Source organism: Arachis hypogaea, chromosome 7 (genome assembly GCF_003086295.3).
Source record: "Arachis hypogaea cultivar Tifrunner chromosome 7, arahy.Tifrunner.gnm2.J5K5, whole genome shotgun sequence".
NCBI classification, from domain to species: domain Eukaryota; kingdom Viridiplantae; phylum Streptophyta; class Magnoliopsida; order Fabales; family Fabaceae; genus Arachis; species Arachis hypogaea.
This window is the reverse complement of record NC_092042.1, coordinates 39,375,342-39,399,799: the sequence shown is the minus strand read 5'-3', so window position 1 is coordinate 39,399,799 and position 24,458 is coordinate 39,375,342. Positions and strand designations below refer to the sequence as shown.

The 24,458-nt window shown below is 31.4% G+C and overlaps 1 protein-coding gene across 1 annotated transcript; it reads right to left on the bottom strand.

Moving 5' to 3' along the window:
* Positions 1 to 12,154: 12,154 nt before the first annotated feature.
* Positions 12,155 to 17,743, bottom strand: LOC112702954 (zinc transporter 1). Its single transcript, XM_025754203.3, has 3 exons — positions 16,947 to 17,743; positions 14,040 to 14,189; positions 12,155 to 12,525 (listed from the first exon to the last, which is right to left on the bottom strand). The coding sequence occupies exons 1-3, from the start codon at positions 17,628 to 17,630 to the stop codon at positions 12,220 to 12,222; spliced, it is 1,140 nt and encodes a 379-aa protein (XP_025609988.1). The 5' UTR covers positions 17,631 to 17,743; the 3' UTR covers positions 12,155 to 12,219.
* Between the last annotated feature and the right edge of the window lie 6,715 nt (positions 17,744 to 24,458).

Below are 24,458 nucleotides of genomic sequence, written 5' to 3'. Positions count from 1 at the left end.
AGGTGAGAATGATGATGAGTGTCATGGATCATCACATTCATCAAGTTGAAGTGCAACGAATATCTTAGAACAAGAATAAATCGAATTGGATAGAAAATAGTAGTAATTGCATTAAAACTTGAGGTACAGCAGAGCTCCGAGCCCTTAATCTATGGTGTGTAGAAACTCCACCGTTGAAAATATATAAGTGATGAAGGTCCAAGCATGGCCGAATGGCCAGCCCCCAAAACGTGATCACAGGATCAACAATATAATTCAGGATCCAGCATGTCTAATATGATAGTAAAAAGTCCTATTTATACTAGACTAGCTACTAGGGTTTACAGAAGTAAGTAATTGATGCATAAATCCACTTCCGGGGCCCACTTCGTGTATGTTTGGGCTGAGCTTGATCTGTCCACGAGCTGAGGCTTATCTTCGAGTTGAACGCTGAGTTGTAACGTGTTTTGGGCGTTCAACTCTGGTTCATGACGTGTTTCTGGCGTTTGACTCCAGAGTGCAGCATGGAACTGGCGTTGAGCGCCAGTTTACGTCGTCAAATCTCGAATAAAGTATGAACTATTAAATATTGCTGGAAATCTGTGGATGTCTACTTTCCAACGCCGTTAAGAGTGCGCCATTTGGAGTTCTATATCTCCAGAAAATCTATTTCGAGTGCAAGGAGGTCAGATTCCAACAGCATCAGCAGTTCTTTGTCAGCCTCCTTCTCAGAGTTTTGCTCAGGTCCCTCAATTTCAGCCAGAAAATACCTGAAATCACAGAAAAACACACAAACTCATAGTAAAGTCCAAAAATGTGAATTTAGCATAAAAACTAATAAAAACATCCCTAAAAGTAACTAGATCATACTAAAAAACTATCTAAAAATAATGCCAAAAAGCGTATAAATTATCCGTTCATCACAACACCAAACTTAAATTGTTGCTTGTCCCCAAGCAACTGAAAATCAATTAGGATAAAAAGAAGAGAATATACTATAAATCTCAAAATACCAATGAATATTAATTCTAGTTGGATTAGCGGGACTTGTAGTTTTTTGCTTCTGAATAGTTTTGGCATCTCACTTTTTCCTTTGAAGTTCAGAATGATTGGCTTCTATAGGAACTCAGAGTTCAGATAGTGTTATTTAATTCTCCTAGTTAAGTATGTTAATTCTTGAACACAACTACTTTTATGAGTCTTGGCCGTGGCCCTAAGCATTTTGTTTTCCAGGATTACCACCGAATGCATAAATGCCATAGACACATGACTGGGTGAACCTTTTCAAATTGTGACTCAGCTTTGCTAAAGTCCCCAGTTAGAGGTGTCCAGAGCTCTTAAGCACACTCTTTTTGCTTTGGATCACGACTTTAACCACTCAGTCTCAAGCTTTTCACTTGGGCCTTCATGACACAAGCACATGGTTAGGGACAGTTTGATTTAGCCGCTTAGGCCTGGATTTTAATTCCTTGGGCCCTCCTATCCATTGATGCTCAAAGCCTTGGATCCTTTTTACCCTTGCCTTTTAGTTTTAAGGGCTATTGGCTTTTTCTGCTTGCTTTTTCTTTTTCTTTCTATTTTTTTTCGCAAGCTTTTGTTTTTTTCACTGCTTTTTCTTGCTTCAAGAATCAATTTTATGATTTTTCAGATAATCAATAATATTTCTCTTGTTCATCATTCTTTCAAGAGCCAACAATTTTAACATTCATAAACAACAAGATCAAAAATATACACTGTTCAAGCATTCATTCAGAAAACAAAAGTTTTGTCACCACATCAATATAATTAAACTAAATTCAAGGATAAATTCGAAATTCATGTACTTCTTGTTCTTTTAAATTAAAAACATTTTTCATTTAAGAGAGGTGAAGGATTCATGGAATTATTCATAGCCTTAAGACAAAGTTACTAAATACTAATGATCATGAAGTAGAGACACAAAACATAAATAAACTTGAAGCATAAAAATTGAAAAACAGAGAAATAAGAACAAGGAATGAGTCCACCTTAGTGAGGGTGGCGCCTTTTTGAAGAACCAATGGTGCTCTTTGAGCTCCTCTATGTCTCTTCCTTGCTTCTGTTGCATGATCCCTAGTAATTTTGGTGCTCCTATCCTTAGTTGCTCCCAATAATTGTGTGAAGGATAATTTATCCCCTGAGGTATCTCAGGGATCTCTTGATTTGCAGTCAAATGTTCTACCACTGAGCTATAGACCCTTTAGATGAGTCTTTCCATCTCCCATGACTCAGAGGTGGAAGCTTTTGTCTTCCCTTATCTCTTTTTTTTTTTAGGTTTCTCTCGCCTTAGGTGCCATCAATGGTTATGGAAAAACAAAAAGCTATGCTTTTACCACACCAAACTTAGAAAATTGCTCGCCCTCGAGCAAGAGAAGAAAGAAAAGATGAAGAATAAGAAGAAGATATGGAGGAGATGAAGGGATGTGTGTATTCGGCTATATGGGTGGGATTGGGTGGGAAAGAGAAGTTGAATTTTGAAGGTAGGTGGAGATCCTGTGGGGTCCACAGATCCTGAGATGATCTTGTGGGGTCCACAGATCCTGAGGTGTCAAGGATTTACATCCCTGCACCAATTAGGCATGTAGAATGCCTTTGCATACAATTCTGGCGTTTAAACGCCGAAGTGATGCACGTTCTGGGCGTTCAACGCCCATGTGCAGCATGTTTCTGGCGTTGAACGCCAGTTCCATGCTTGTTACTGGCGTTCAGCGCCAGCTTTCCTCAGGGCATATTCCTGGCATTTGAATGCCAGGATATTGCTTGTTTCTGGCGTTTAGCGCCAGATCCATTCTCCTTACTGGCGTTTAAACGCCAGTAAGCCCTTCCTCCAGGGTGTGATTTTTCTTCTGCTGTTTTTTATTCTGTTTTTAATTTTAGTATTTTTTTTTTCGTGACTCCACATGATCATGAACCTAATAAAACACAAAATAACAATTAAATAAAATTTAGATAAAAAATTGGGTTGCCTCTCAACAAACGCTCTTTTAATGTTACTAGCTTGATAGTGGACTCTCATAGAACCTCATAGATGTTCAGAGCATGATGAGGGCCTCCCAACACCGAATTTAGAGTTTGAATATGGGGGCTTCTTAATACCAAACATAGAGTTTGGTTGTGGCCTCCCAACACCAAACTTAGAGTTTGATTGTGGGGGCTTTGTTTGACTCTGTATTGAGAGAAGCTTTTCATGCTTCCTCTCATTACCAAATAACTTGGCATTTAACTTCATGATAGCTCCTAAATATTGAGCAACTTGCTCTCCAGTCATATCTTCATCCTCTTCAAAGGAAGAATAGTTTTCAAAGCTCATGAATGGCAGAAGGAGATTTAATGGAATCTTTATGGTCTCTATATGAGCCTCAGATTCCTTTAGGTCCTCAATAGGGGACTCCTTCTTGCTTGAGAGACGTCTTAGGAGGTCTTCCTCTCTAGGATTTTCGTCCTTCTCCTCCCTTGTGCATTCGGCCATATTGATTACATCAATGGCCTTGCACTCTCCTTTTGGATTCTCTTCTGTATTGCTTGGGAGAATACTGGGAGGAGTTTCAATGACTCTCTTACTCAGCTGGCCCACTTGTGCCTCCAAATTTCTGATGGAGGAGTCTCACTCATGAAACTTAAAGTAGTCTTAGACAGATCAGAGACTAAGTTTGCTAAATTGGAGGGGCTCTGCTCAGAGTTCTCTGTCTGTTGCTGAGAAGATGATGGATAAAGCTTGATATTACTGAGCCTATTTCTTACACCATTATTAAAGCCTTGTTGAGGCTTTTGTTGATCCTTCCATGAAAAATTGGGATGATTTTCCCATGATGAATTATAGGTGTTTCCATAAGGTTTACCCATGTAATTAACCTCTGCCATTGCAGGGTTTTCAGGATCATAAGCTTCTTCAGAAGCTGCCTCTTTAGTACTGTTGGAAGCATTTTGCCATCCATTCAGACTTTGAGAGATCATGTTGACTTGCTGAGCTTTGTTTTGAGCCAATATGGCATTCAGAGCATCAATTTCAAGAACTCTCTTCCTCTGAGGCGTCCCACTATTCACGGAATTCCTCTCAGAAGTGTACATGAATTGGTTATTTGCAACCATGTCAATAAGTTCTTGAGCTTCTGCAGGTGTTTTCTTTAGGTGAATGGATCCACCTACAGAATGGTCCAATGACATCTTGGAAAACTCAGATAAACTATAATAGAATATATCTAATATGGTCCATTCTGAAAATATGTCAGAAGGACACTTTTTGGTCATATGCTTGTATCTTTCCCAAGCTTCATAGAAGGATTCACCATATTTTTGCTTGAAGGTCTGAACATCCACTCTAAGCTTGCTCAGCTTTTGAGGAGGAAAGAATTTATCCAAGAAGGCCATGACCAGCTTATTCCAGGAGTCTAGGCTATCTTTAGGTTGTGAGTCCAACCATGTTCTAGCTCTGTCTCTTACAGCAAAAGGGAAAAGCATGAGCCTGTAGACTTCAGGATCTACTCCATTCGTCTTAACAGTCTCACAAAACTGCAAGAACTTAGTTAAAAACTGCTAAGGATCTTTAGATAGAAGTCCATGAAACTTGCAGTTCTGTTGCATTAAAGCAACTAATTGAGGTTTCAGCTCAAAATTGTTTGCTCCAATGGCAGGAATGGAGATGCTTCTTCCATCAAACTTGGACTTGGGTTTAGTAAAATCACCAAGCATCCTCCTTGCATTGTTGTTGTTGGGTTCGGCTACCATCTCTTTCTCTTGTTCGAAAATTTCAGAAAGGTTGCCTCTGGATTGTTGTAATTTAGCTTCTCTTAGTTTTCTCTTCAGAGTCCTTTCAGGTTCAGGATCAGCTTCAATAAAGATGCCTTTTTTCTTATTCCTGTTCATATGAAAGAGAAGAGAACAAGAAAAAAAGAGGAATCCTCTATGTCACAGTAAAGAGGATCCTTATTATTAGTAGAAGAAGAAAAGGGATAGGAGTGAAGAAGAATGAATAGTCTGAATAAAGGGTAAAGGTAGGGGCATTGATTTGAGATGAAGAGAGGTGAAGAGAAGTGTTAGTAAATAAATAAATAAATAGAAGAATAGAAGAGGGAGAGAATTCGAAAATTAATTTTGAAAAGGAGTTAATGATTTTCAAAAATTAAAGATAAGATAGAATTAAAATTAAAATTTAAAACAATTAGTTAATTTAAAAAGAATTTTGAAAAAGGATGAGATATTTTCGAAAATTAGAGAGGGAGAAGTAGTAGGTGGTTTTGAAAAAGATAAGAAACAAACAAAAAGTCAAATAGTTAGTTGAAAAAGATATTAAAATCAAATTTGAAAAGATAAGAAGATAAGAAGTTAGATAAGATATTTTGAAATCAAATTTTTGAAAAAAGATAAAATTTTGAAAAAGATATGATATAAAGATATGATAAAAAGATAAGATAAAAAAGATATGATAAAATGATAAGATTTTTAAGAAAAAGATATATTGAAAAAGATTTAATTTTAAAAATTAAAATTGATTACATGACTAACAAGAAACTAAAAGATATGATTCTAGAATTTAAAGATTGAACATTTCTTAACAAAAAAGTAACAAACTTCAAATTTTTGAATCAAAATATTAATTGTTGATTATATTTTCCAAAATATGATGTAAAAGATAAGAAAAAGATTTTGAAAAATTTTGAAAAATATTTTTTTGAAAATTTTCGAAAAACAAAGATAAAATTGAAAAGATATGATTTTTGAAAAAGATTTTGAAAAGATAAAATTTTTAAAATTGAAAATTTGACTTGACTTGTAAGAAACAACTAATTTTAAAAATTTTTGACTAAGTCAACTCAAATTTTCGAAAATTATGAGAAAATTAAGGGAAATATATTTTTTATTTTTTTGAATTTTTAATGATGAGAGAGAAAAACACAAATATGACCCAAAACATGAAAATTTTGGATCAAAACACAAGATGCATGCAAGAACACTATGAATGTCAAGATGAACACCAAGAACACTTTGAAGATCATGATGAACATCAAGAACATATTTTTGAAAAAATTTTGATGCAAAGAAAACATGCAAAACACCAAACTTAGAATTCTTTAACGCTTAGACTCTAACAAACAAAAAATGCATATGAAAAACAACAAAATATACAAAACAAGAAAACATCAAGATCAAATAAGAAGACTTATCAAGAACAACTTGAAGATCATGAAGAACACTATGAATGCATGAATTTTCGAAAAATGCATAATAATTTTTAAAACATGCAATTGACACCAAACTTAAAAATTGACTCAAGACTCAAACAAGAAACACAAAATACTTTTGGTTTTTATGATTTTCTAATTTTTTTTGTATTTTTATTATTTTTTCAAAAATTATAATTTAAAAAAAAACTAAGATAAAGAAAAAAATTTTAAAGAATTTTGAAAACTTTTTTTGAAAAGAAAATAAAAGAAAATTACCTAATCTGAGCAACAAGATGAACCGTTAGTTGTCCAAACTCGAACAATTCCCGACAACGGCTCCAAAAACTTGGTGCACGAAATTGTGATCATCAACAATGGCTCCAAAGGCTTGGTGCTCTCAAACGTGAATCACACTTTGTCACAACTCCGCACAACTAACCAACAAGTGTACTAGGTCGTCCAAGTAATACCTTACGTGAGCAAGGGTCGATCCCACAGAGATTGTTGGTATGAAGCAAGCTATGGTCATCTTGTAAATCCCAGTCAGGCGGATTTAACTAAATTAAGAGGTTATTGATTTTTTGGAATAATAATAAAATAAACAGAAAGTAAAGATAGAAATACTCATGTAATTCAATGGTGGGAATTTCAGATAAGCGTATAGAGGTGCTGTATTCCTTCTGAATCTCCGCTTTCCTACTTCTTTCTTCCAGTTTTTTATCACTCCTTTCTATGGCAAGCTGTATGTAGGGCATCACCGTTGTCAATGGCTACATCACATCCTCTCAGTGAAAATGGTCCAAATGCTCTGTCACAGCACGGCTAATCATCTGTCAGTTCTCAATCAGGTTGGAATAGAATCCAGTGATTCTTTTGCGTCTGTCACTAACGCCCAGCCTTCAGGAGTTTGAAGCTCGTCACAGTCATTCAATCTCGGAATCCTACTCGGAATACCACAGACAAGGTTAGACTTTCCGGATTCCCATGAATGCCACCATCAATTCTATCTTATACCACGAAGATTCTGATTAAGGAATCCAAGATATATGCGCCCGATCTAAGGTAGAACGGAAGTGGTTGTCAATCACGCGCGTTCATAGGTGAGAATGATGATGAGTGTCATGGATCATCACATTCATCAAGTTGAAGTGCAACGAATATCTTAGAACAGGAATAAATCGAATTGGATAGAAAATAGTAGTAATTGCATTAAAACTTGAGGTACAGCAGAGCTCCGAGCCCTTAATCTATGGTGTGTAGAAACTCCACCGTTGAAAATACATAACTGATGAAGGTCCAGGTATGGCCGAATGGCCAGCCCCCAAAACGTGATCACAGGATCAACAATATAATTCAGGATCCAGCATGTCTAATATGATAGTAAAAAGTCCTATTTATACTAGACTATCTACTAGGATTTACAAAAGTAAGTAATTGATGCATAAATCCACTTTCGGGGCCCACTTGGTGTTTGTTTGGGCTGATCTTGATTTATCCACGAGCTGAGGCTTATCTTGGAGTTGAACGCCAAGTTGTAACGTGTTTTGGGCGTTCAACTCTGGTTCATGACGTGTTTCTGGCGTTTGACTCCAGAGTGCAGTATGGAACTGGCGTTGAGCGCAAGTTTACGTCATCAAATCTTGAATAAAGTATGGACTATTATATATTGCTGGAAAGCTCTGGATGTCCACTTTCCAACGCCTTTAAGAGTGCGCCATTTGGAGTTCTGTAACTCTAGAAAATCTATTTCGATTGTAGGTAGGTCAGATTCCAACAGCATCAGCAGTCCTTTGTCAGCCTCCTTCTCAGAGTTTTGCTCAGGTCCCTCAATTTCAGCCAGAAAATACCTGAAATCACAGAAAAATACACAAACTCATAGTAAAGTCTAGAAATGTGAATTTAGCATAAAAACTAATGAAAACATCCCTAAAAGTAACTAGATCATACTAAAAACTATCTAAAAATAATGCCAAAAAGCGTATAAATTATCCGCTTATTAGGTATCCGTTAATCCCTTCAGCCTTCTAAGCTACAAGGTATTTAAGCCTGTTCTCAAGGTATTGCTGCACCCAAAATGATATGGAATATTTCAAAAAATAAGTCACTATTGAAAAGCATTGTAGTGCTACGATGGAACTTACAGTGGGATCTATACCTTCGACATCAGTAGATGCTTCTACTGCCCACAGTTATCAATTTATAAAGTTAAAATTGCATATTGCTACATAATGCAGAGAAGAAAATGGAATAAAGGACGTTCATTTACCTTTTGGCCTTCTCTTCCTCCTTGCGCTTTCTCTCTTTTTCTTTCTCTCTGATCTTTAGTCCACGCTTCAATGCACTAAAAACAAAGCGAACCAAAAAAATTTTATGAAATTTCATGCGACGAAATGAAGTGGTGATAGGTAAAGAGCAAATTGCGCTAGAGATGAAATGAGTTGGCGAACTCACTTCTTGCTTATGGGCTCACCGCCGAGGGCTTAAGCTGTGGTCACCGACGGAGAAGGAATTGGAGTTGGAGTTGGAGTTGGAGCAGCAGCCTCCGATGACGAAGGAGGAGGAGATGCCATTGAGGGAAAAATGATTGCCAGAAGAATAATGAATGAAAATAGTGCAGTGAACTCGGAGAAGAAGAGTTCTCATACCAACTCAATCCACTATAAGGCCATTTTCAATTAAGAATTAGGGACAATTAGATCTTTATCAAATTTTATTGTATCTCATGTTAGTCCTCATCTATTTTAGAATTGTCAATACAAGAGATAACAGACATCTCATCCACTCAACTATTCACATAGGCATTTTTTGTTAACCTTTAAAGTTGGACTCGACAAAAGGATCGTGGTATCCCAAACTTTATAAAGACAGAAACTGATTTGAGATTTTTAAATTCTCAAGAATCGCGTTGTCCCTCTAGGTAAAGGTTAAAAACAGGAGCAGGTGTTTACTAGAAAATATAAGGAATTTCAGGTATTTTTCATTAAAATACCTTTCATTTGTACATCTACCTATCCCTCCCTCACCTACCTTCTCGTTGTACATACCATCTCTATCCTCCTCAATCAACACCGCTCCATCTTCTGCCACTCGTTTTCCTCCCTCCACCCTTCTCCATCATAACAACAACCAAAACCCAGCAACAAAGCTGTCCCCCGCCCATTCAAATTCGCCTTTTCCCACATCCACCGTATCAAAACACAAAAAGGATGGTTACTATGCTGCCCTTTGTGGATCAATATCCTTGAACCCAACGAGACAGTTTTTCACGCCATTGAACTTCGCCAAAATCAAAGACGACGAGGACTCACTTAGGCACGTCGAGTAAAATCTGGATCTCAATTGGATCTTAATTGATTCAAATTGAAGCGTGTGGCAATGTCACGCTACGACAATTGCTGACCAGAGAGGTGAAGGTGGTGTATTGGTGCACGAATTTGTGATTCGCACAACTAACCAGCAAGTGCACTGGGTCGTCCAAGTAATACCTTACGTGAGTAAGGGTCGATCCCACGGAGATTATTGGCTTGAAGCAATCAATGTTTATTTTATTAATCTTAGTCAGGAGGCCAATAAGGATTTAGTGAAATTACTAGATTTGATTATAAAAATAAAAGAGAATAACAGCGTTACTTGTTGTGTAGTAATGAGAAATATGTTGGAGTTTTGCAGATGCTTTGTCCTCTGGACTTCAACTCTTCCTTGAAATCCTTTCCCACACGCAAGGTTCCTTCCATGGCAAGCTCTATGTAGGGTGTCACCGTTGTCAATGGCTACTTCCCATCCTCTCAGTGAAAACGTTCCTATGCTCTGTCACAGCACGGCTAATCATCTGTCGGTTCTCAATCAGGTTGGAATAGAATCCCTTGATTCTTTTGCGTCTGTCACTAACGCCCAGCCTTCAGGAGTTTGAAGCTCGTCACAGTCATTCAATCCCAGAATCCTACTCGGAATACCACAGACAAGGTTTAGACTTTCCGGATTCTCATGAATGCCGCCATCAATCCAGCTTATACCACGAAGATTCTGATTAAGAAATCTAAGAGATACTCATTCAATCTGATGTAGAACGGAGGTGGTTGTCAGGCACACGTTCATGGATTGAGGAAGGTGATGAATGTCACGGATCATCACCTTCTTCATAATTAAGCGCGAATGAACATCTTAGATAAGAACAAGCGTGTTTGAATGGAAAACAAAGGAATTGTATTAAATCATCGAGACGCTGCAGAGCTCCTCACCCCCAACAATGGAGTTTAGAGACTCATGCCGTCACAAAGTATGTAATTCAGATCTGAAAATGTCATGAGGTACAAGATAAGTCTCTAAAAGTTATTTAAATAGTAAACTAGTAACCTAGGTTTACAGAAAATGAGTAAACTAAGATAATTGGTGCAGAAATCCACTTCTGGGGTCCACTTGGTGTGTGCTGGGGCTGAGATCAAAGCTATCCACGAGTAGAGGCCTTTCTTGGCGTTAAACTCCAGGTTATGACGTGTTTTGGGCGTTCAACTCCGGATCATGACGTTTTTCTGGCGTTTAACTCCAGACAGCAGCATGAACTTGGCGTTCAACGCCAAGTTACGTCGTCTATCTTCGCGCAAAGTATAGACTATTATATATTGCTGGAAAGCCCTGGATGTCTACTTTCCAACGCTGTTGAGAGCGCGCCAATTGGACTCCTGTAGCTCCAGAAAATTCATTCCGAGTGGAGGGAGGTCAGGATCCAACAGCATCAGCAGTCCTTTTTCAGCCTAAGTCAGATTTTTGCTCAACTCCCTCAATTTCAGCCAGAAAATACCTGAAATCACAGAAAAATACACACACTCATAGTAAAGTCCAGAAATATGATTTTTGCCTAAAAACTAATATTATTCTACTAAAAACTAACTGAAACATGCTAAAATCTACATGAAATTACTCCCAAAAAGCGTATAAAATATCCGCTCATCATGTATGCGGTGGGAGTGGAGGAAGGAGAAGCATAGTACATGATGAAGGGTGAACAAAAACAGGCTTCACAAGGATGAGAAAAAGAAATGAAATGAAGAGACAATTCTGTCTTTAAAAAATGTAAAAAAAAAAAAAGAAGAACTGTTGAAATGGAAAGGATATATTTAGGACGATTTTGAACCCAAATAACAATAGGGGCTATTTGAATTGAGTCAAAACTATAAGGATCAAATAGCACTTAACTCAAAAAGAAAAACAGTACGCATGAGTTATTTACCCCAAAAGTTTTGCTTCCTTGATGTGTTGAGTTTATATTCAATTTGGCCTCTAAAATTTAAGGTTGGACTCAAATTGACCCCTAAAATTACAATTGACTCAATTCCGTCTCTAAAATTTATAATAGTAACTCATATTAGTCCCTAGTTTGATTTTTGTAAATGGCGTGTTGATTTCGCACGTTAACTTATCAAGATTTGGATCCATCGCCTAAATTTCATATGACTAAGACCTACTAGACCTCCTAAAAACTTAATTAGCTCCCAACATCCTCATGAAAATGACAATAACAAGTTCAATTTGAAAATTTTATGGCTCTGGGAGTAACAATCAAGCTTTTGGAGATCTAATAAATCTTGATCATATGGAAGTTAGGGAAGGAATCTAAATCGTAACAGATTAATGTACAAAATCTACACGTTGTTAACGGAGATTAGCTCAAGAGTTAATGTGAGTTACGATTGTAAATTTTGGGGTTCAATTTAAGTCTATTGAAATTGTAAAGGTCAAATTGAATTCGATTTTTAAATTTCAGGAGACAAATTGAGTATTAACTCTGACATGTTACATGCTCAATTATGGTGGCAAATTAAATGAATTTGGATAAATTTTTTCAATGCGAAGGATTTTCTAACATAAATAATTAAAAATTCTGAGTACATTACTTATTTAACAATTAAATTAAAAGAATTATTAAACTAACATCTTAAGAAGAAGCCCTAGAATGAATTCTATATGAAATTATAGGGCACAAAATTATGCAAAAGCACTTAATTAAAAGCCTCCATATATTAATTGCTGCTAATGGAATCTGAAAAGAACATCCAAAAGTTAATTAGGCCCATTTGGCCAGTAGTGACATGCAACCGGCGCCTAACAGAAGTGAGATATTCGCTCCTAATTGGAGCTTCAAATTATTTTGCAGCTTTGGACTCATAAAATCTGCTGCTAGAAGATCAACCAATGCCATGTAAATGAGAATTCCAGCAGAAGCTGAATTGAAGACCCCTTCAACAATTAGAGAAGTTGGGCTATTCTCTTTGTACACACTTGATATCCCTATCCCAATCGCTATTCCAATCGGCGTTGTTAGGGAGAAAAAGGTTGCCATAATTGCTGTTGACCTAGACTCAAACTTTGCCTGAACAAAATAAATATTAACATATTCTCTATTTAGCGATCATCATAATTAAGCACATAGAAAACAGGTACATAATGTTGTTTTCTTTAAGAAAATTGACAAAGTGTATCTCACTTTAGAGATATAGTATCATTTATCTTCTAAATCACATTCTTCTAATTATGTTCCTTGTTAACTTCTAAACCAAAACAAGTAACCTTTTGTATCTCAAGGTATTAATTTCAAAAATCAGGAAAATAGTTTTAAGAAAAATGTTAAATGAACAAATTATTTTAGTAACTAAATCTAACTAAGCCTTTTTTCTTCTTACATCTTTTTTTTTTTTTCTTCTCGTCCTTTTTCTTTAACAAATTTTTTTTTGTTATCAATCATCAAACTATTAGACTAATTTAACTAAACTAGGTTATCAAAATAACTTGGTTATTTATCATCAAGGTAATATTAAAAGTTTCTAAGCATAAATACTTAGGTGGTGGCGATTCTATAATTGTTATGATTATGGAAGTTATAATAACTATAAAACTTTGATAATCCTTAAAAGGTATATACAACTAGAATTAAGATTATATTTTTTTATTATTTATAATACTTTTTAATTTAAAAATACGAAGTGTGAAAATGTGACTCTAATTTTATCTATATTTTTTAATTTTATCTAAATAAAAGTGCTGTCCTCCTAAATTTTTTCTTTATTTATTTATAATAGAAATAAAATTCAGTGTTTTTTATAAAGAAGACTAAAATAAATTTGATTTTTACAAAAAAAAAAGACTAAATGCATCGAAAACTTCAGTTTCTTAGCTAAATCCTGGTTTAAAATATATTTGAGATAGTATATAATAATGTATATAATCAAAAGGTCATTCACTGTACAATAACTGATTGGTTTTTGTCTTTTTCTAGCTACTTTGGTGAGCCTAAAAAGTGAGATTCATTATTTCACTCCATTACTAGTACTATATAAAAAAAATGACGATGTTGTCATCATAGCAACATTTCGTAAGCTATTTCTCCAATTTTCCAAATTGTGCATTGGAAATCACACCGAACTAACCATTTTCTTTCACTTGCAAATTTTCCAATATCAAAAGAAGAAACAATACATAATTTCACATTTTTTCTTATTATATTCTTAAGTCTTAACGCAGTATATGATCTCATGACATCAACATAACAATTCAGGTAAAAGACCGAATTGTTGAGTTTGAATCCAGAGTTCAGTTATCACCCTTTTATATGTTTTAATTTATTTGAGTTTGAAATTCTATATTCAACTCATGTTTCTCTTTTACAAATAATTTGGAGTTTTACTATCTTTATTTATTTTAAATGGAAGAAAAATATACAAATTGCAGATATTAAAAATATGATAATTCAATCATATGAGAAGTATGTGAAATTTATTATGAGGTAAGTAATAGTGTAACACATTTACGGTACCAATTAAAAAATAAAATAGCAGTTACTACTAAATATTTGTTTTTTGGTCATAAGTTACTACTAAATTTGAATACCTGAGATATGCAACCACCAAGGCCCATGCCCTCAAAGAATTGATGAAAAGACAAGGCAACCAAGAGAGGCTTAATGCTATCAATGCTATTTGCAGTTCCCAAAGATATTCCAATTATTACTGAGTGGACCACTATTCCTATCTCCAACACCTGAAACACCCACAAAACACCAAGCCAAAGTCCACAAGCCCCCAAAGTCAATAATTAATTATAATTGATTTAAAAAAATAACAAAAACATGGGGTCCCCATTAGGGTTAATTTTTAACATATCAGTTATTTAAATGTAAAACACAAAAATATTTAATTATTTTAATATTTCATATTATTATAGTAGTAATAATAATATAAATTAATATTGTATTTTTGTAATAAAATATTTTTTTAATTATAAAACGACAAAACGTTATCTATAAAAAGTTAAAAACCCACAACAATATAATACATAATTTAAGTTATTTTTGAAAAAGTTATCACCGAATAATTCAATAATAAAAAAGCAGTGAAATATAATTACTTTTAAAATGCTTGTTAGTTGTTAAGAAACAATTTTTTGATTTGTTTTATTGAATGTGTATGTTGAAACCAAAAGTCAGAGTCTAACGAATGCCGTAATGCATGAACTGATTTTTTTTAATTATATTGTAACAAATTTTGTGATGTGTTTTTATATTTTAGTATAGATGAGTTTTACGAATTTTTTTTTAATATTGTATTATTATAAGTGAAATTCTTTATGATGAACTAAATTGTGTATTAAATATTACTATGGTCATTTACAAATTGTCAATCACGTTTTGTGTTTATTCAATTAAAATAATATTTTTTAACAAAATAACAATGACGTTTTGTATTTTAATAATTAAAATAATATTTTTTATTATAAAACATCAGTAACGTTTTGTTCTTTTATGATTAAAAAAATTTTTTTATTGTTAAACATCAACAACGTTTTGTGCTACCACCACAACCGTATAAAATACTAAAATAATCAAATATTTTTTGTATTTCACATTAAAATTATTCATATATAAAAATTTTAGCCGAATTTTGCACTACTATGAGATTTTTTATTCTTTAAAAAATACAAAATATCACCTACATTTTGTATGTAAAAGATATTTTTTAATTATTTAAATACAAAATGGTCCTAACATTTTATTAAAAAATATTTAATTTTTTTTTAATTTAAAAATATAAAACGTCAATGAAATTTGGTTGTTTTAATTTTTTTAATTAAAAAAAATTAAAAATGATGGAAAAGGAATCATCAAACTATGAATGACCTAATAACAGTGTATTCCTTTTAAATAAAATTCATTATGACCCTTATTAATAATTTTGGCATATTTTATTTTTTTAGCGATTTTTATTTTTCCTAATTTTCTCAAGAATAAATAGATAAAATAATTAAAGAGAATAAGTATTAATAAAATTATATAGTTCAATAAATTTATTTATTTTTATCATTTATAATTTTATTTCAAATCAAATTAAAAACTTACAGATCTATAAAATTTCTACAAGTATTTAATTATATCCTTTGATGATTCCTGCTCCATTGTTTTCAATTTTCTTAATTAAAAAAAATTGAAAATAACCAAAACGTCATTAACGTTTTTTATTTTCGGATTTAAAAAAAGTACAAAATAAAAAAGACACTACCATTGTGGATGAAAATTTTTAATATTTTTTTAATCAAAATATTTGTTGTATTAAAATAATTAAAAAAATATTTTTACATAAGGTGATGATTTGTAGTTTTTAAAAAGTAAAAAGTCTTATAGCAATGTAAAATTCATCTACACTAAAATGTAGAGGCACATCACATACTTTATTACAATATTTAAAAAAAATAGCCCACTAAAGTCACTTTAATTTAGTGTATAATTTTTGTCTTTATTTTTTTCTAAAAAATACTTTTATTTATATATGTATTTATAGAAATAAAATTCGTTATTACTAAAATGGAATGGTCCATTAATAAAATCTTGTTTGGATGAACTTGTAAAAAAAAGATTTTTTTTTGAGTTATTTTTCTTTAAAAGATTTTATGAAAAAATAAAAGTAATTTTATGTTTGGATATCTCATGTAAAAAGATCTTTTATCTATTAATTATATTTGGATTTAACAATATAAATATACTTTTTTGTTTATTTATTATACGAAAAACATCTTTTTTTAAAAAAAAAGATCTTTTAAAAAAATATAAATTACAACATTTTAGAAAGATGTTTTTTTTAGTACTTTTATTTTTATTACTGAAAATTTGTCAAACATGCTAAAAAAAAATCTTTTTTATTGAAAAAAAAATTTATCAAGATAACGACATCCAAACAAGCACTAAATATATTTGGCGCTTATTAATATAATAATTAATAATAAAAGTATTGTGTATGCACTAAAAATTAATTATTATGTGTACATTAAATTTTTTTAATGTATAATTTATATTTTAATATATATGCTCTTTTAATAACTGATATTAGTATGCCTCTAACAAGATTCTTATATATAATAACAAGTGATCGATGTTTTACATATTTTAAAACATAGTTTATATTTTAATATATATTACATATAAATAATTAAAAAAAATATTAAGGATCAATAAATTTTATAATTTATAGTTATTAATTAATTATTATTAATATTTTTAATTATATGAGATTTTATTTAAAATGGTGTGCAATTATTTATTTTTTTTAATTAATTAAATATCGACTAAATTTTAATCAAAATACCCCTCCTAAACTAATTAATTTGATAATCGATTTTTTCCATGTACAACTTAGTAAATTACTTCTGAATTAACAACAGTGAAGATCACTAGGATTCTAAATCACTACGGGTAACAAACAGAAAATAGTTTCATTTCTCGATAATAGGGAGAAAAAAAAATCTTACTTGCGATATGATTCTCTTCCTAATTAGTTCTGATGTTACCAAACCCTGGGAAGAATTAGCTGAACCATGAGCATGACCATGTGTGGCATGTGTATGAACATGTATATGACCAACATGAGCATCATGACCATGACCATGATCACCCATTTCTTCATCATCAGCAGTAGGAACCTGCTTTGAAATATTAAAGTGTTGCCTATGATAATAGCCACTGGCAAAAGAATCCACCATCAAAGTTCCAATGGAAGCTAACATGGCAACAAAAGCAGCAAAAGGGAAGTTCCCCCACATGGGATCAAGCTGCGTAAGGCATGGCGAATTCAAGCTCTCAAAGGCGTCCGGTAGAATATGGATGAAGCCGGTGGAGAGAATGACGCCGGCCGCGAACGCCTTAATCATGAAGAAGATGTCGTTCTGAGGGTTAAGTGCTGGGATTCTCTTGCTCACCAATGGTAGGCTTACGCCTAGTGCGCCCGCCACCAGAACGGAAGCTATGGACATGATTTTATAGTGAAGAATGACTTCTATTGGATTTGAACCGTCCTTGGGTTTGATTTCTTGTGTTGTGTGATCACATGTGCAGCTACATGAACCCATGGTTGGGAACATGAAGACAAGAATAATACATGGGCATAGAAAGTTGAAGATGGTAAATGATGAACAAGCTTGGGAGTTCATGTTCATCTTTCTTTTTCTTTTTCTTTTTTTAATTTGTTTTTTGGGAAGGGGGAAGAGAGAGAAAAGGGGGGGGGGTTGAAAAGGGGAAGTTGGATGGTGTAGGAAAGTAGGGAATGTATGACCGTGTGATAAATATTTATAAGATTTTTGCTAAGGAGAAATATATAAAGGTTTTTCTCTTTTAATAATTAATTAAATTTTGATTGGCTCTCGTAGAAAGAAGTTGCTAACAGCTTAATCAGCCTCAAATGCAAAGGAATAATAATCTATTAACAAAAGCATAGATGCATGATGATGGACAAACATTCTGCGTTTTTTATTTGTACAAAACAATATAAAAAATATTAAAATATCAGACAATATACACAAATTTTAGATGACTATATAAATTATATATAATTTTGTCTTTAACTCAATACTAGTTAATATTTCATTTTTCGTTTACTAAAAACATTGACTTCTTAGTCTTTTTCAAAATTATATTATAGAGTAATATTAGGGGCTAGTAATTTTTGTGATTGTTAGTCATCAACTAGCCATCAATGATAATTTGATGGTGTGAGATTGGTGTGAAATTTCATCTAATAGTTCACCTTTTTCTCTTAGTTACATACTGGCCAAAATTCAATAAATTAAAACTGCAGACCCCTAAATTTTTCCTATATTATAAGTAATTTAACTTAAGACATTATTTTATTTACTGTAAAAAAAAATATTTATTCAGTCATACTTTTTTTAAGCTATATTTAAAAAATATAATTTATTTATAAAATAGGTTACGTTTTTTGTCTTGTTGCCCTTTTATATAAAAAAATACACAATTGTGATATTATTTAAAAAATATAGTTTTAAATATTATAGAAATTACTTATAAAGTGTAGTTTATATTAATAAACAAACTTGTAATGATTTTAAATTTTATCGAGACAATTATAAAGTGTAGTTTATATTAATAAACAAACTTGTAATGATTTTAAATTTTATCGAGACAATTTGATCGTATGTTATTAGTGGTCCTTAAAATTTTCATTACCAAAGTCTATTATAACTGAGAATGAATATTCTCAAGTGAAAAGCTTATTTAGCATTATTGATTAGATGTTTTTGTGGGTCTATATTTACCCATATTTTTTAATTAATGATATAAACCAAAGTTTTAGAAAGATCATACGATACGATTGATTCTTTACCTAATAATTGTTGTTTAGTAAAAAAAATATTAAAAATTTATCAAAATTTATTATTTTAATCATTAATTAATTATTAATATTTAAATAATTTTATTAAGTAGATAATGAAAGGTGCGAATAATGTAAATAATAGACTACATTTAATAAACATAAAAAAACATCTCAATATAATTATTCATCCTTATTATTTTTAATTTGACTTTTACTTTTTTTTATTATCTATTTTTACCTTCACATACTCTAAACCCTATAAAAAGAAGGATCCCGCTAGGAATGGCTATTGAAATTAGTTTAATTTTTGGGTTTACCAAGGATCGAACTTTTGATCTTTCGAATCTAGCGCACGGGAGAGGGGCGCGAGACGGCAACAGCGATGCTCCCAGCGCCACTCGCAAACGGAATTGCACCTTGTGTCAGAGATATTTCCGCTGGGCGCGACACACTGTGGAGGTGCGGTGACAGTCTAATAACAAATAGTTAACACGGTGAGCGGGAACAGAATGCAGTGTGAAGGTGTGTTTAGAGGAGGTTAGGTTGCCTAATTTTAATTATTTATATTCAAATTTTAAAATTTAATTATTTTTAATAAATAATTAAAAAAATAATTTTTAAAATTATTTTAAATTTTTTTAACGTATTATTTATGTTATTTAATATGAGTACTATTTTTTTATACTTTTTTTTATTAAAAAATATGAGCTAAAATATATGTTATTAATTATTAAATTAAAAAATTAAATTAATGATTAAAAATAATAGCTAAAAATAATAAATTTTAGAGAAAATGCCATTCCCCTCCCCTGCGAGATGCTAAAATGTCACTCCCCTCCCCTCTATTTTATAAATGTACATTTTCCTCCCTTCTAACTTTTAAAAAACCTCTTCTTTAATCCATTTTAAATTTTTTGTGTTAATAATGTTAACTTTATCCATTTTTTATGAAAAAAAATAAATTATTTTTTGAAAAAATATCCATTAACAAAAATTTTATTTTTTATCATTAAATTTTATTTACCAAAATATCCTTTAATAAATTATTCTTTTATTAATTAAATTGTATTTTTAACGAAATGTTTTTAAAAAAATTAATAATTAAATTATTTTTTTCTAAGATACCTATTTTTCAATAATTTTTTAATTATTAAATTATCATTTTACTAAAATTTTTGTTAACAATTATTTTTATATTTACTATTAATTTTTTTATATTAATATATATTATTTTAATATTAAATAAAAAATCTTACCACTGGTAATATGTATAACAATTAATATTTATTGATATTGAAAAATAATCTTACTAAAATTTTTTATTTAATATTAAAATAATATATAGATATCGAAAAATTAATAGTAAAATATAAACAAATTGTTAACAAAAATTTTGGTAAAATTATAATTTAATAATTAAAAAATTATTAAAGGGTATTTAAAAAATAACATAATTATTAAATTTTTTAAAAATACAATTTAATCAATAAAAAAATAATTTATTAAAGAATATTTTATTAAGCAAAATTTAATAATAAAAAATAAAATTTTTGCTAATGAATATTTTTTTTAAAAATAATTTTTTTCTTAAAAAATGGATAAAGTTAACATTAGTTAACACAAAAAATTTAAAATGGATTAAAAATGAGATTTTTTAAAAGTTAGAAGGGAGAGAAATATACCTTTATAAAATAGAGGGGAGAGGAGTGTCATTTTAACATCTCACAGGAGAGGGGAGTGGAATTTTCTCTAAATTTTAATTAATGATCTTCTAATATTTTTATTATTAAAACCTTAAAAGTTTGTCCATTATCGAATATGTTATTTTGAATTCTTTTTCTTTGGATCAAAAGTTGGGTGCACATATATATAAAATGACAAGAGGGAAGAAAAATAAAACCACTCTTAGAGGTTGAGAACGTAAGCATCTTTATATATACTAATATAGCATAAACATGTAAGTGTACGTGTAATTAGACCGCACACTTATATACATTAAGAGAAAAGTCTAAAGGAGAGGGAATGAAGTGTTGCATGTGATTTGCTGCAAGAGGGAATGAACTCTATGCTGAATTGGAAATATACAGGAAGTTTTGTATAACAATGAAAAAGTTGTGAACACTTTATGCTGGATTGAGAATTTCCTGCATTTAATTTTCATGGTTAGAAATTACATAGTTGAATAATTTTGCTAACAATGAGAAAGTATATACGTCTATCTTTATGTGTATCAAGAATGATATATTTATATTAAAATTACTCATTAAATATTTATGTATAAACATATATATTATTTAATTTATTTTTAATATATATTTTATATTAATAATTTATTTTAGTGTATATTTAATATGATTTTTTATGTATCAACACTGCTATATAAACAAATATTTTTGTAGCCAAATCTAATAAAATTAGCACAAATCTAACATAAAAAAAGAAAAAAAAACATGTGCACATGGATCAGTCACTTTTTTTTTTGTATTTTTTTTTACATAAATTTTTGTTTGAGAGTACAATTATTTATTAACATTGTACAAAAATTTTTATATATAAACAAAAATTTTTGTATATAACACAAAATTTTTATTGATATAACACAGAAAGTTGTATATATAGTATATAAAATTTTGGTGCGAATACATTTTATTGGTTCGGTGAATAAATTGTAGTCTTTAAAAATTTGTGCTGCTCATAAACAAATTTTGAGCAGTGCACTAAAATTTTTGTGATATATATATTTTGTTGATTGTGTATCAATATTTTAGATATGTAGTCTTTTAAAAATTTATGTTGTACTCTTAATTTTTTTGGATTGTACACTAAAATTTTCTGTGATATGTATCAAAATTTTTATGTGTGTATATTTTGTTAGTTGAATATCAAATTTTTTGTACTATAAATCAAAATTTTTGTACTCTAATTTTTTGAATATATATATATATATATATATATATATATATATATATATAAAAGAGAAAAAAATGAAAAAAACCATGATGATAATGATAATAGAAGATGAGAACGAAAAAATCACAAGAAAAATAATACATTAAAAAAAACATCGATGACAATGTTATGTTATTGAAAAAGAAGCATGTAAAAAAGCTCAAAGAGAAAATAACAACGACGTCAAAGATGACGAGGACCACATTAAAAAAATTACGTTTATTTAACTTGATTGAAACTTGGTTCATAAAATTATTTGACGAGATAATATTATTGTTTATGGATATGGTTGCTTTTTGGATACTTGGGCGATATTTAAAGTGAGATATTGCTCCTTAAATAGTTTCATATAATGCTTTTTTCAGAACATATTACTATTGTATATCAACCAAAACGTTAGTAATTTGTTACATATATTAAAAAGTATTTATTATTACTATCGTGGAAAATTTTGTATTAGACAATTCTAGATTTAAATAAATTTTATAGACATTTTTTTTATTATTGGGTTACAAATTCGACTCAAAACGGAGAGAAAAGACACAAAATAAATTCTATATCTCAGTCATATCTCTCTTTGATATTGTCATCAAGGATAATGATCAAAAATAGGACATCACTACTAGTATAAAAATGTTCAAAATAAAAGAAAATAACACCTAAATTTTATTATATCTCATTTATATCTCTCACTAAATACTAGGACTACAATAACTTTTGCTAAGTTATCTTTATATTTTATTGCATTATTCCGTCTCCAACACTGTATATAAGGTCACATCTCTATAATAGTTGCCAAAGTTGAACACGTATATCATTTTGGTGATCATGCAACTTCTCATTAACACCACAAGACTGTACTATTCTCGTTCTGTTTATTGGCTATTTTTCTCCAATTGTTGATAAATTTAAACTCCTTGTGTGAAGCATATTGAATCTTAATATTATTGAAACTTTGCAAAAAAAAATTTCACTTTGTTTTTTTATCAAAATTCAACCTCCAATAGTTATCACCTTATCCTTTGGCCCATCTGGTAGCCGAATCCCCACACCTTCATACTGTTATACCAACAAGTGCGCTGGGTCGTCCAAGTAATACTTGAGTAAGTTAGGGTCGATCCCACAAAGATTGTGATTTGAAGCAAACATTAGTTATCCTGCAAGTCATAATCAGGCAGATGAAAGAGTAGGAAATGTTGGTATGTTAATTTTAATTGCATATAAAAAAAAGGAATAAAGAAACAAGGTAATTAGAACTCAGAAGTTGTATAAACTATGAAAAGAAAATGGTTAAGGTTTGGAGTTGCTTAGTCTTTCTGAATTAACTCTGGCATTATTGTCTTCTCTACTTGTGAATGATCTCTTCCATGGCAGGCTGTAAGTGATTGGCGCCTTTATTAAGAAGTCGTCAATACTCTTCCGGATCTGAACCACAGGGTTAGTGTGGATCCATCTCTGCTTGAGGGTGAAGCACGTATAGTCCATTCTCCTTAATGATCCTACTCAAAACGCCACAGACAAGGTCGGATCTTCCGGATCAGAGAATGATGCATCATAGGATTCTAGCCTCTACCACATAGATCCTAATCTCCCCAAAATTGGCTGAACTGGTGTCCCGAGAAGTCTCCAACGAAGTCGTGGATTAGCCGTCTGAGAGATGTATGATTCAAGCTGGTGGTGCATGCTTTCCACTGAAGTATTCACACGAACCCAAGTAGACGTAGGTGTTTGTCAGGCATGTTCGTCTTAATGTGATGAATAGAGCTGATTGTCACTGATTATCCTATCCACTACGTTGAAGTACGAATATACATCTTAGAATTAATCAAACACGGATCGAAGAAGAAACAAAAATACTTTTATTAATTCATAGGACTCAGCAGGGCTCCTCCCCTCAACCTAGGAGGTTTAGAAACTCATACTGATGTAAAATACAAAGTAAAATTCGAATATGGCGTGTAAAAGTCTGAATAACATAATTTTAATCCTTTAAACACTAAACATATGACTAGTACGGGTAAAACAATCTATTTAGTGCTAAAATATACTTTTGGAGCCCACTTGGTGAGTATTTGGGCTGAGCTTTTATGAGATCCACGTGCTATGAGGTCTCTTGGGCGTGCAACACCAGCTAGGGGATCCTCTCTGGGCGTTTGGATGCTAGGCTCTGCTCCTTGGGAGCTGGACACCGGAAAGGGACAGGAAGCTGGCGTTGGACGCCAGTTTTGGGCCTTCTAGTCCAAAATAAAGTATAGACTATTATATATTGCTGGAAAGCTCTGGAAGTCATCTTTCCATATCCATTGATAACGCTCCATTTGGACTTCTGTAACTCTAGAAAATCTCTTCCGAGTGTAAAGAGGTCAGATTTGGACAGCATCTGCAGTGCTTTCTCTGTCAATGAATCAGACTTCTGTTCCAACTCCTCAAATTCAACCAGAAAATACCTAAAATGGTACGAAAACATACAAACTCAAAGTAGAATCCAAAAATGTTAATTTAACACTAAAACCTATAAAAATTTAATAAAAACTAAATAAAATATATTAAAAACTATATAAAAACTATGCCAAAAAGCGTATAAAATATCTGCTCATCACAACACCAAAATTAAACTGTTGTTTGTCCCCAAGAAACAAAAAATAAAATAGGATGAAAAGAAGATTAGAATGCAATAAATCTCTGAGTTTCCAATGAAGCTCAG

What these genes read in the sequence shown, in the direction of transcription:
- LOC112702954 (XM_025754203.3), bottom strand. Translation starts at nt 17,630, where the DNA reads ATGAACATGAACTCCCAAGCTTGTTCATCATTTACCATCTTCAACTTT. An exon ending in GGAAGAGAATCATATCGCAA is followed by an intron (nt 14,190 to 16,946) that starts GTAAGATTTTTT and finishes TGGGTGTTTCAG; the next exon opens with GTGTTGGAGATAGGAATAGT. An exon ending in TTGGTGGTTGCATATCTCAG is followed by an intron (nt 12,526 to 14,039) that starts GTATTCAAATTT and finishes TATTTTGTTCAG; the next exon opens with GCAAAGTTTGAGTCTAGGTC.